General features: G+C 43.3%; 1 protein-coding gene across 1 annotated transcript in view; it reads right to left on the bottom strand.

The window, feature by feature from the left end:
• The window catches only part of LOC306920670 (protein diaphanous homolog 2-like), a gene marked incomplete at both ends in the record, with an annotated part of 127029 nt that extends 113809 nt beyond the window's left edge, over positions 1 to 13220 (bottom strand). The window contains 2 exons of the mRNA XM_079497489.1: positions 10154 to 10241; positions 13131 to 13220. Of these exons, the coding sequence (XP_079353615.1) occupies positions 10154 to 10241; positions 13131 to 13220 (178 nt within the window). The remainder of the gene's footprint in view (positions 1 to 10153; positions 10242 to 13130) is intronic.
• Positions 13221 to 14168: the final 948 nt, after the last annotated feature.

Below are 14168 nucleotides of genomic sequence, written 5' to 3'. Positions count from 1 at the left end.
CTATGAGATAATTATTGTGTTAAAATTATTATTGTTTCTTAAATATAATATATTTGGTTGGGATACAGAGGGAGAGATGCTGGAATTGTCACTCCGTCAATCATTGTGGATGTGACACCTTCTGTTGGCGTGGGCTCTGAGATGGGGAAGACGCCATGTTTCCTAAAGCAATGTGTTGTTAACAGCACAAGTGCTTGGCAGCATTTCTAAGAAATCTTCATTTCAAAGTCAAAGTCAAAGTCACATTTTGTATGTGTCGTATCAGAAAAGGAGGAAACAAAAATCAAATTTGACGACGAGAAAGATTGTGATGCCACAGGCCTAGCTTAAGATACCAGTCCAGCAAAATGAAGGAGAAGAACAAAAAACAAAACAAAAAGTTAAATCTCACCAAACACCACAAAAGCCCTGTATATACACCTTAGCCACACAATCCTCAAACGAAAACACTCTTCAGTTGAGTTGTATGTCTCCACTACGGGGGGAAAAAATAAATAAAAATAGAATCCCGGGGCTTCACACGGATTTTTGGGACCCAAATCATTTCACAGCGGCCCTATTTCAAGGCGTCCAGGTGGCTGTGCATGTGCTTTTTGAGGCTTATTGACTTCCCATATCGCCCACAATCAGCTTTGCCTCCTCCAGGACTTCAAACAGCCCCCCCACCACCCACCCACCCACCCTCCTACCGAGGAGGGGAGCACCTGGCCAAGTGTTTCATATTCCTCTCAGGTGGGGCGTGCGCTGCATTGCACTAGGCTGATATGCACGCATATTAACCCATTTAGGCCCGACGTCGAAATAAAAAAAACGTTCGCTCTGAAAGAATATATACCTATTCAAAGATTTGTGCCGCATTTTTTACGATTTTTCAAAAATAGCAGATCTACAAGTTCATAGCGCGCCACTCGGTGGCGCGCTATGAGCTTGTAGATCTGCTATTTTTCAATAGCTAAAGTATAACAGAATGCTTGAAACACCAAAAGGGGTTCCCGCCCAAAATGCGTTAAGTACAGTACCTGCATTCTATAACAACCAATGCCCCCCCCCAAACAGTTGGTATTTTACTTTCAAAGTAGGCCAGCCACTGAAGGACTGAGCACTCTTCCCAACTACCAATATTTTCAGAGGGAAGATGAGTGGTCTCCATCTCTCTCTCTCTCTCTCTCTGTTGATCATGTACTAGTATTTTTGTGTGAGCTCTTGTAAAATAGGTATAAAAATGACGGTTTATACGTAAGCCCGTGATTATATCAACCATCTCTTTTCACTGCCTTCACTGTTTTAACTCGCTACCATAGCGTTTAAATCAATCTTACGGGTGTAAAGAACAAAGCACCATGCACTGCCTCCTCCTAAGCTCCCCACACTTTTCTTATTTTACAGGCAACCCTCCATGAATCCACCTCACCATCGCGCGCACACACACACACACAAAACACGCACGCATGCACGCACGCACGCACGCACACACACACACGTCTCTCTCTCTCTCTCTCCCTCACGCGCACACACACACACACACACACACACACACACACACACACGTCACACACACGTCTCTCTCTCTCTCTCTCACACGCACACACACACACACACACACACACACACACACACACACACACACACACACACACACACACACACACACACACACACACACACACACACACACACACACACACACACACACACACACACGCACACACACACACACAGCAGTTCTTTCACTCCCATCACTCTTTCACTCTCATCCCCTCAGCCTCTCTCTCTCTCTCTCTCTCTCTCTCTCTCTCTCTCTCGTAGGTAGCTGTCGTCTTATCACAGATGGAGTGCAAAGACAGTACTCCCCGAGGCCGGTTACGGGCTCCAGCCCTTATGGGACTCCAGAGATTTCAAAGCAATGAAAGAAGAAGCCCCACACACACACAGTCTCCACCATGCTCTTTCCCCCAAGAACACCGGTACAGGATCACAATGTGTGATTGGCCCACGACGTACACCGTCGCCAATTAACCCACCCTCGTCCAGTCAGCACATTATTACGTTGGACCGCATGTGGGTGGTCTTTGCTATTGTGGACATTTTCAATAGCCTATGCCGTGTGTGTGCGTGTGCGTGTGTGTGCGTGCGTGCGTGTGTGTGTGCGCGTGTGTGTGTTAAGCCAGTCAGAGTTATCGTTTTCTTAAGAGTTCTCAAGGGCAAAACCTCTTTCCTGTCTTTGACGATTAACCATGTAAGTCTGTACTAATGATCCATAATGTATAAATCATGGATTAAGGGGTCAGGGCGCCTTTTCGGGGAGGGGTCGGGATACATTTTGGGCTTATATGGATATTCATCTCAACTGCTCAAATGTTGGTTTGACAATCCTAGCTAGGAATAGTGATGCTAATTTTAAAAAATCACACCCGTGTGAACTGAGTGGTGTAAGGTCTGTCTGACGTAATGAAATCATGTCTGACGTAATGAAATCACACCCGGATGTGATTTCACAACTGGCCTTTTTTGTGCAGAAAAAATGAGCATGGTTGCTACGGTCATCCAGTTCACCCGGGTGTGATTTAATTACGTCAGAAATTATTTTGAACATAGCAACCATGCTCATTTTTTTCTGCACACAAAAGCCAGTTGTAGGAGTGGTTTACACCACTCAAAAATGTATAAGTAAATTGTGTTTTGTGCTAGAATCTGTTTTCTGCTTCTTCCCTTTAACCCATTTTGGGCGGGAACCCTTTTTGGTGTTAGCATTACGTTATGCTTTAGCTATTGAAAAATAGCAGATCTACAAGCTCATAGCGCGCCACCGAGTGGCGCGCTATGAGCTTGGAGATCTGCTATTTTTGAAAAATCGAAGAACCACTGACATGGAAAACTGTCAGGATGTATAGAAGACATTTTTAGAATCTGATCTCAGGTCAAAATATACGACTGGATTCAAATGGTTTGGAGAACTGCAGCGATGTTATTGGATTCAGTCTGGCCTTTTAAATCTGCTCACCATGGGGATGTTGTTTCCAAAGAATGACACAGAATAAGACCAGAGAGAGAGAGAGAGAGAGAGAGAGAGAGAGAGAGAGAGAGAGAGATGCAGCTCAGATATAGTGCTATCCTTGTCGACCTATCGCTGACCGGACCCAGCGGAAATAATCAAAATTCTGTACAAAAATCTAACTGAGATGCTTATTATTGACATTCCCTAGTGAATGCGGAGAGAGAGAGAAAAAGACAAAAGGGAAAAACACACTAAACACACTAAAATAGTAGATTTAATCGGCCCCGTTGTCATGCGGCAAGGCATCAAACCCACATTTATTCGCAACATTTATTTTTCCACTAAAGAAATTGTTTGGTTATTCTTTCATTAATTTACCGGTATATAATAATAATAATAATAATAGTAATTATTATTATTATTATATATAATTATTATAACATTACATTACTGACTTATAGTGAGAAAATAAGTATATGACAAATATTTCAGTTATGCTAAGACATCCTTCCTAATTGTGCCAACAATTACTACAACAGTTCCACTTTAGTGACAAGTAAACACTAGCTGTGCCGTGTACGAGAACAGTCTATTTGGAGACGAGGCGCTCCGCGGGGGAGTGGGGGGAGGGGGGTAAATAAGCTCACAGGTACCGCGAGCACAAATCACACGCGCACGGCTCCCAAGCGCGGAGGCAAGGCGAGCCAAAATGACTCCACAATAAACAATAGGGGGTCTTTACCGAAGCACACTATTCATTCACACAACAACGTGATGTGTGTGGGTTTGGTATAGTGGAAAAACTGCCCGGCGACACAGTTCTCTCTTAACCTCGCCTCGGAGGCTCTCTGCTTGGCCCTCTGAACATCATTTGCCTGCCGGGGGTTGGTTGAACATGAAAGGTCACCGTAGGTAATGTCAGTCCTGGTTAAGATGCCACAGCTGTGTTTGGCGCCGTCGTTGCTCGGTAGCGATGGCCATCCCCCACAGGGAGGACGACTATTGTACACCTTCCCAATGTGCTCTCTCTACAGTACACTGGAAGTATGTAGGTATGCGTGCGTGCGTGCACGCGCACACGCGCACGCACACACACACGCGCGTGCCGCGCACGCTGTATATATAAAACACTACTGTTGCCGAGGCAAATAATGTCCTTGGAGCTGATTGCTCCAGCTTATACAGTACATCTTTTCATATCTAAAGAGAATTAATTCCATATCAGTCATGTCATCGACCGTGACTTTGTGACATCAATCATTTCAGGCAATAATTTGTAAGACATCTCATTATGGCGGCGAACCCTTTTCAGATGTGTCAATGTCTATACATTTACATCCAGCGCAGATACAGAGCGAACGTGCACACATACTGCACGGGAGGACAGGTACATTACACATCCATAAGGTATCAAAGTCAACCTTGTTGTGGGGTCCGCGGGACTTGATAATGTTGAATTATCTATATTGCATTGGAATTCAGTCCTTTCCTGGTGCCCATTTAATGATATATACAATTATACATCATGTTTGTCAAGGTGGTGTCACTCACTGACAATATGCACCTGCATTCACTTGGTCTTGATTGCATCGTATACACCATTATTAAACCTCACTTCCTGTTGCCTTGACCCAACGCTGAGGAAGACCGATGGGGGTGGAAGGCGTACGTTGCTGCATGAGGCATTATACATCTGTGTGAAAAGGACATTCATTGAGTGCTGGCTGTTTTCTTGTTCTCGTGGCTTTGATACTATGTACCCTTGCAAATGCATAGAAGCCTATCAGAGAAAAACAGTTCTTACTTAACCCATTTTGGGTGGGAACCCCTTTTGGTGTTAGCATTATGTTATGCTTTAGCTATTGAAAAAAAGCAGATCTACAAGCTCATAGCGCGCCACCGAGTGGCGCGCTACGAGCTTGTAGGTCTGCTATTTTTGAAAAATCGAAGAACAACTGACATAGAAACATAGCTTCAGAAAACTGTCAGGATAAAGAAGACATTTTTAGAATCTGATCTCAGGGCAAAATGGGTTAATGATGTAGCAAACTGCAATGCAATCTACCTCTACACAGTACAGTAACACTACCAACTATGTTCAGAAGCAGCAGCAGCGGCGGTGGCTCAGGGGCAGAGTGGCCGCATGGTAACAGCAAGGTTGCCAGTTCGAACCCGGGCTCCCCCAGAGTTAGTGTCAAAGTGACACTGAACCCCTAATTGCTCCCGATGTGCTGGTTGGTGCCTTGCATTGGTTTCCGCCGCCATCGGTATATCGGTGTATGAATGTGTGTGTGAATGGGTGAATGTAATGCCAGATCTATGTAAAGCGCCTTGGATAAAGGCGCTATATAAATGCACCATTTACCATTTAAACCATACCCAAAGACTGTCCGTCGTTATGTGAAGGTGAAAACTGACCAACCTATCGACCAACCTTGCATAATATGTGCTCATATAATGAGGGACTTGTTCAATTAATTCATTGTTCTTTTTTTTAAGTGAATATATTTTTTTAAGTTTAAATCTTTGCTTCTGTGGATCCCGGGAACAAAATATTTTCAGATGGGTCTGTGGCGAAATATATAAATATAATTGTGGGGGTCCTTGACATGAAGACAAAGGTTTTGAGCATGAAAAAGTGTGGATCTCCACAAATGATATGGACGGTAGGGGTGTGCTGAAATATCGATATGGCGATATATATCGATACGTCCTCCCGCGATAAATAATCGATATTGATTATTACAATATCGATTCAAAAAAAGAATCTTTTTTTTCTTTTTTTTTAAAAACACTATTAATTTAGTGTTTGAGTGGTGCAACCACTATAGACAGCTATGTGTGTGTCCCTCCTTGTGTCCGAGCACGAAAATAGCATTTTTTCAGTTCCAAGTATTTTGTAGTGATATATCGTGATATATCGTTGATGAACATACAATATATTGATATATCGCAAATATCGCAATATATTGAATATCGTGATATTATCGTTATCGAGGGCCTAATATCGCGATATATATCGTATCGTGAGGTACCCATATCGTCCCACCCCTAATGGACGGCATAATTATTTTGTATTCAGAAGGGCACATTTTGCCCAAGAGGTGGTGAGTTTGCAGGTCTGACTAGAGAAAATATATGTACATATTTGTTATTTACACAGTTTCAGCACCATGTCGAGGCATCAAAATAAGACTAAAAAGGGGGGCGACTTTGGTACGCTTATCCCATTTTGGGCGGGAACCCCTTTTGGTGTTAGCATTATGTTATGCTTTAGCTATTGAAAAATAGCAGATCTACAAGCTCATGAGCTGGATGAGCAGGATGTAGAAGATATTTTTTAGAATCTGATCTCAGGTCAGAATGGGTTATACCCAAGAGGCACACCACTTACAGCATGCATGCCTTGTCATTGGCCAAAATGCAAGGACACAAACAGGAGTTTCAGGCTTTAGGGACGGAGAGGATAATAGAAGTAAACTGTAGTAATCAAAAAAATGGAAAAACATAGTCTGATGGACAACAAATTGTGTTAGCATTATGTTATGCTTTAGCTATTGAAAAATAGCAGATCTACAAGCTCATAGCGCGCCACCGAGTGGCGCGCTACGAGCTTGTAGGTCTGCTATTTTTGAAAAATCGAAGAACGACTGTCAGGATGTAGAAGACATTTTTAGAAGCTGATCTCAGGTCAAAGTGGGTTAAACACAGCTGACCTGATCCGACGTACGCTTCCATCTCTTTGCCATTGTCTATTTCTCTTTTCATTCTTAATTAGAAGCCATTGAGATGATGAAGGGCTGAATGGCTGACTATATGGCCCTTCGGCTATCAAACTATTGGTGAACGGGGGAATAAAGGGTCTCCCTCAGACAGAGTGGATTATATTTCCTGAGGGGGGGTGGGGGGGGGGGGGTCGATGGAGGAGGGTGATACTGTATGTTAACCCATTTTGGCCTGACCTCAAAATTAAAAAAAAAAAAATCTTCTAAATCCTCCAGTTTTCGGAAATAAATATTTTCACGATTTTTCAAAAAATAGCAGACCTACAAGCTCATAGCGCGCCACTCGGTGGCGCGCTATGAGCTTGTAGGTCTGCTATTTTTCAATAGCTAAATTATAACGTAATGTTTAAAACACCAAAAGGGGGTCCCCGCCTAAAATGGGTTAAACTGGGCCATTACACAGTTAACTTAATCCACTCCCTATCAGCAGAAGGCATCCGCCTATAGCATTTAAATTGACAGATTAGCAAGGTGAGATAAACTGAAACTGAAAGTGTATATTCTCCTCTAGTCTTTTTTCTTAAATCTTCTTGCCATTCTGTATTTGTATTGATTATAATCTGTATGCGTCCGTTTTACATTTCGTGGTGACTGTGCCATTTTATTCACCGATCTAATCTTTTGTTGTAGTTTTTATCATGTTGCTCTTTTACCCGTTTCTGTTAAGCACTTAGTAACAATGTTTGGCAAAATAAGGCATTACAAATAAATTCGTTATCATTGTCTTGTGAAGCATTTTTAACCCATTCCGGGGCGGGAACCCCTTTTGGTGTTTTAACTAAGTATTATGTTGTACTTTAGCTATTGAAAAATAGCAGATCTACAAGCTCATAGCGCGCCACCGAGTGACGCGCTACGAGCTTGTAGGTCTGCTATTTTTGAAAAATCGTGAAAATGTGGCACAAATCTTTGAATATAATATATTCTTTCAGAAGACTTTTTTTTATATTTCGACGTCAGGCCTAAATGGGTCAAAACCATGGGGTTCAGAGACGGTAGAAGAGGACGTTCTTTAGCTCAGCCGACACTCACATCGTGGCTTATGGAAGAGCTGGAGCAGCTGTAAGTGACTGAAACCTTGGACAGAACACGCGTTAACCACATTCAACCTTAATAAAGGTTCATACAACCTGGCATCCGTGGATTCCCTACTACTTTGAGCATGTAATTATAGGCTTTTCAAATATGTTTTAATTGTTTAGAAAAATCCTGAAAGTGTCTGGGGGTCCATCTACTGATTTAGAAGGCATTTTGTAGAATCAGCCTCAGTTCTTAATGGGTTAAGCGTGCGCATGCGTGTGTGTGTGCGTGCGTGCGTGCGTGCGTGCGTGCGTGCGTGCGTGCGTGCGTGCGTGCGTGCGTGCGTCCAGGCATCCGAATGAGCAGCGCGCGGCGGGCCAGGGGACTGCCATGGTCATGTTACGTATAGGTATTCATGGCCATGCCGCAGTGGTCCCAAATCAGTCTCGACACACAGCAGGCTTCAGTGAACGAGCACCGTAGCCACGTCCGTCCCGTCCTTATGACTGCAGACTACATTGTAGAATTAGTGGCTGTGGGTAGCAGGTGGCATCAAGTAAACGGTGAGAAAAGAGATGAGAAAGTTAGAGAAGAATACACAATCATTCTTGATCAAATGCTATAATGATTTCTTTTTTTTTTTTAATGCATGATTTATGTGGCACGGAGAGAGGAAATGATGGCTTTCATAGATTGCTGATTAACGATATTCATCCCCCCCCCCCCCCCCCCCCCGCCATTCAACAACCCAACAAAGCCTGGGCAATTAGCAAAAATATATCAAAACTGACATTTAGAGCTGACATTTAGAACCTCTAAATGACTCCATCTTGCTCATGTAGATTAATTGAATAACAGAGAAGCAGGTTTATAATACATTGTATACCGTAACAAGGTTTCTTATATCAACGAATCAACAAAACAAAATAAATAGTGGCAAAAAAAAATATGCCTGGCTGGCGTAGCCGTCTGGACACCTAGGGCTGGTGATACGGACAGTGTGTCGCAGGTTCAAGTCCCCAACCTGATGACCTTTGCTGCGTGTCTTCCCCACCACCTCTCTCCCCATGTCAGACTACTGTATAGCAGGGGTTCTCAACGTTTTTGGCCGGGGACCCCCGGAAATGCTTTGGCAATGTCCCGGGACCCCCGCCCCGCCCCCTCCCGACCCCCAATATAAATTGACTGCTACATTAACCTTAAACCATTTTGGGCGGGAACCCCTATTGGTGTTTTAAGCATTGTTATAATTTAGCTATTGAAAAATAGCAGATCTACAAGCTCATAGCGCGCCACTGCTATTTTTGAAAAATCGTGAAAATAAAATTTAAAAAAAAATCTTTTTTGTTTTTCTTTTTTTTGAAAATAATTTGGGGACCCCCTAACATAATTTGGCAACCCCCCGAGGGGTCGCGACCCACGGGTTGAGAACCCCTACTGTATAGTATACTGTATATCTATCAATTAGAGATGTCCCGATACTGTATCGGGAAAAGTATCGTATCAGCCCTTATTTGTCATATGGGGTCATATCGGTATCGGCGAATCATATGCCAGTCTAACCACAGATCCGACACAGGGGTAAGGGGGTTGATACTATGGCAGGTAAATCAAATGTTGGGGCATGTGTTGTTTGCTTTGGAGTTGCCCAAACTGCAAGTGCACATTTGAGTGAGTAGTCTGCTATAAACACATATAGCTACGTAGATGGCTATAAACACAACATGAGATCACGACACTGGTATCGGTATTCAGTATCGGTGTCGGCTAACACAGAAATTGAGGTATCGGGATCGGATCGGAAGTGAAAAAAGGGACATCCCTACTATCAATAAAGGCAAAAAGCCCCAAAACACATACAAATCGACTAAAGTTAACCACTTACTAAGACCTGTATTATTATACAAGTAAAATGTTTTACAATGGTGTCGTGAAAACACAGACCTTGTCAGAGAACTATGAGGGCACTCAGGGCAGTGAAAAAAAAAGTCTATATCATAATTGTTAATTAATCATAATTGAGACAAAAGTTTGAAGTTATATCTGCCCAGCCCCAAAAAATGTATGTATTGTTACCGATCTGCGTCCTTAGATGTTATGGGAAAGAAAAGTTGCAAGTTTGAGTAAACTTGACTTTTCTCGTCCTCCGTTTAACAATTCTACTGCCTTCAACTCTGACTAACAAAGCAGCATTTCTTCAAAAACGATTCCACTGAGCTGCACTGGCCCAGTTCATTCAACAAGGAATCTTCAGCGATTGACTTTCTTGTACTGAGAGAGCATTGCCTCATTGCCACCGGCGCTTGCTAAATCATTAGCTTGTGCCAAAAACAGTAAAATTGCGGATTCTCACCCAAGGCATCGATGCCAAAGTTGTTTATGAAGCTGTTTAGACTGGTCTGCCAACTCCATGTCTGCAGAGTGCACAGAGTGTCAATCACCTGCGTGCACAGACAGACGCGGAATAACAATCCATTGGCATACAGCCTGCGATGAATGGAAGCGGTCGGTGCTGTCACTCAATGTTATGCTAAGCCAATGTGTGCTGTTACCACAAAGCAGAAATGCAGAATGGAAGAATTAAAGGAACGTTGAAAGAAGGCGTCATTAGCCCCCTTGAAAAGATGGCTGAAGCAGCAGCACCGGCGGCTTTGGTGTTCAGAGCCATGGCGATACTAATAGCGAGTCAGGTCAGCCGTGAAGCTCTTATTGTTCGACCGCTGCCAACTCTGGGTTTAAATGATCCCATCCCCCGATCTTCAACCGAAAGTGGAGACGTGACAAAGACAGGCAGGTTGTTTACTTTCATAAGAGGTCCCCGTGGGAGCTGCGGAACCCCACATCCAAAGCCCCCATAAAGAAGCATCGGTGTGTTTTTTTTTATTATGAGGGCTTTATTAGGTGTGTGCTTTGGGGGTCTTGGCTCGTTCCTTAAGGGGGCAAGCATAACGTAAGCTAAGCACTAGTTCCACAGTCCCTCCCATCACAGCTCCAAGCCAATACAGCCTCCTCTATACCCTCCCCTCTCCTCCTCCCCTGGATTAAAAGCTCTTAATTTGCACTAATTACACAAACTAATTTATTTTTCTTCATGTCTCGGCATTTCTCCGTGTTTTTCCTCCATGGGGCTCATAAACAGGGTTTTTTTCTTTTTTTTACCGGAGCGGGTTTAATAAGGCTGCCTTGTGTGGGTTTAGGGCCTTTAATGGGCACACAGCTTGTTTGATACTCAAAGTCTCCATTTCATCACATGCAACACTTTATTAATTACATTTTATATTACATTAGAAACAAAGTTAAAGCTATTTGCTCCCCCCTAAATGGTTTCATGTGGCCGCATATCCGTCGGCAATTAATTGACGGCTCGGGCTATTGTGTGCAAGTTTCCCCCGTTGTCTTCCAAAGCTCTCTGGCTTAGCTTTAGGCACTGCTGGGAGCTAGTGTTTTGCTTGCATAGTTGTGTTGTCTACATGTGACTTTAATGTGCAGTGTTTGGTAAGGAGCTTCAGAAACATAATCACCACTTTGCTTTAGGGGCTAAATAGCTCAAGAAAACAAACAAACAGAATGCGATTCAAGAAAGAGTCTTTCTCTCCCTCTCGCCGTGTTCATTATTTAGCTGATTAACCTAACAAATTATCATTGGACTCTGGCTGACCTCTCGGGGCCTCGGCATTGACGCCCACAGAATTGTGACTTTCCCCGATGCTATAGAGAGGGCATTAAGCAACTAGTCGACTAGTAAATCCACTAGTCGACCTTGTTGGTACTAGTTGACTAGTTGATAAAAAAAAAAAAAAAAAAAAAAAAAAAAACGTTAAAAAAAAAAAAAAAAATCCCGATTTTGTAGGCCTAATTTATTTTATTTTGTACATAATAGGTAGTTAAACAACTAGTCGACTAGTCGACTAGTAAACTAGGCAACTAGTCAACTAGTAAAAATGACTAGAAGTGAATGCCCTAGTATGCGCGTGACATCATCATCAAACCAGGAAGTTATGCAGGAACGCCTACTGAGTGGATAAAAACTACTTTCTGGCCTTGACAACCCATGCATCCAAACATAAAGGTCCTATCTGATTGCATTAAACAACATTAAACAATGTTAAACTCACTTTGCCTGTTGCTTTGCCACTCGATGTGCCATTCACTTTAAGCATGCGCATACCCTCTATAGTCAACCGACATTCAACCTCTACCGGTGAGAAAGCTGAATTCAGAATTACCACACCCCCGGAAAAAAATAATCTGTGTTAATTGTAGGCGTTCGCCCTAAGGATCCATTTGGGTCAATTTGTACATTGTCAGAGTTAAACTGTAGGAACCTTATTCCAAGAGTGATTTGGAGATCTCCGGGCAGGCTGAATCGACCTCGATCCATCTCTCCTTTTGTCGAGACCAGTGCCGTTCAGACAGCACAAAGTGTGCACTATATGCCTTCTCCCAAGTTTCTCGGTGTATGAAGAAATAGCACCATGCCTGAGGTCTATAGGGTGTTTACCACTCAAAATAAAATAAAAAGAGGGAACTGGACACACTCAAGAAGCCCTGGACAGCTCAGTGCAGGCCAGGGCTGCCCCTCCAATGCGACTTACTTCTCAACTTTCCCCCTCACTTGCTACATACATTTACCATTCTCTTGAAATGTCAACAACTGAAGTCCATAAGACTATAGGGCTATAAGAAAACCCACATCCCACACACACACACACACACACGACAACCATGGCCAGTGTTTATGAGCAACGGGGGCCATTTTCACCTCAGCCCTGTGCCATTATTCCCTCCATCGTGTTCCAGAACCGTCGTGTGTGGGGCGGCCACCACCATCCATTTCAAACGTGATATTCAGTGTTCACATGGTCTGGTGGAGAAGAGCTAACAAACTAAGCGTTTTGCTGCCACGTGTGTTCAAAGAGAAAATGAACCACCTAAATGATTCTTTGGCATACAGCAGTGCCATGCAGTCCAAATAGCCAATCTGTAGTGCTATGGACAACTATATGCGTCACTTCAGCGGCATGTTGCGAGCTTGTAAATCGTCCGTTTCCCCAAACTAGGGATGACAAGGTTAATGTGGCAAAACTGTATAGTATTGCCGGCATGTTTGTAACTAGTGTGTAGTGTAACTATAGATGGTAATAATATTGAAGCAAACCTGGGCGACAGCCACTCGTTGTGGGCCGAGGGGTTGCACTCAGTATGCACTGCAGCACAGATCAAGGGGCGCAGCAGGCTGCTAACAGGAGCAAGGGCTGAGCTTGAAAAATGTGTGTGTGTGTGTGCGTGCGTGCGTGCATGCGTGCGAGCACAGCGTGTCCGCGGCCCACGTTCATTTCAGAGCAGAGGCCGTGCAGAGGCTCCGAAGCGTGAGCGATTAGCGACTTCCAGGTGAACGGGCAAGGCTGCCTGTCGTTCATGTTGGCAGTGGAAAACAATCTATAAAAAGGCTCGTGTTTGGCCCGTACAGATTGATGGAAATCACTGCATCTATATTATTATAATTACAGTAAATTCGGTTTGTGCCACTGCCCTTAACCCATGAGACCCCGAAGGCCGATTCTATAACATTTCACTTCAAGGGAAAAGGCTCGCTCGACTCAGACAGCCTTTTAAAGGGTTCAGGCGTGTGTTCTGGGTGCAGATTCAACAAGAACATATAGAAAGAGAATACAATCAGTCGTAGTAAGAGTTGTTTAACCCATTTTGGGCGGGAACCCCTTATGGCGTTAGCATTATGTTGTGCTTTAGCTATTGAAAAATAACAGATCTACAAGCTCTGCTTATAAGCTACGAGCTTATAGGTCTGCTATTTTTGAAAAGTCGTGAAAATGTGGTGCAAATCTTTGAATATATATTTCAGACATTTTTAACTAAAATATTGGCTTCTGGGGGGTCCCTGGAACAACATATTTTGAGATGGGGGTCCGTGGCCCAATAGAGATAATTCTGGGGGTCCTTGACATGAAAAGGTTGAGCACCACTGACATAGAAACATTGGTTTTTCAGAACAAAATTAGGATTTTGAAGCCTTTTTTTCCGGCGCGCAGTCCTTCGTCAGTGTCAGAATTGACACACTGACACCGACACATTATTAGCCCATTCTGGACGGGAACCCCTTTTGGTGTTTTAACTAAGCATTATGTTATACTTTAGCTATTGAAAAATAGCAGATCTACAAGCTCATAGCGCGCCACCGAGTGGCGCGCTACGAGCTTGTAGGTCTGCTATTTTTGAAAAATCGTGAAAATGTGGCACAAATCTTTGAATATAATATTCTTTCAGAAGACTTTTTATTTATTTCGACGTCAGTCATAAATGGGTTAAACATACTTACTTACTCTTACTACGACTGAGAGTGCGGATTT

This window comes from Electrona antarctica, assembly GCF_951216825.1.
Source record: "Electrona antarctica genome assembly, chromosome: 1".
In the NCBI taxonomy this organism is placed as follows: Eukaryota; Metazoa; Chordata; class Actinopteri; order Myctophiformes; family Myctophidae; genus Electrona; species Electrona antarctica.
Note: the sequence above shows the minus strand (reverse complement) of the source record. Positions and strands in the feature narration are given on the sequence as shown.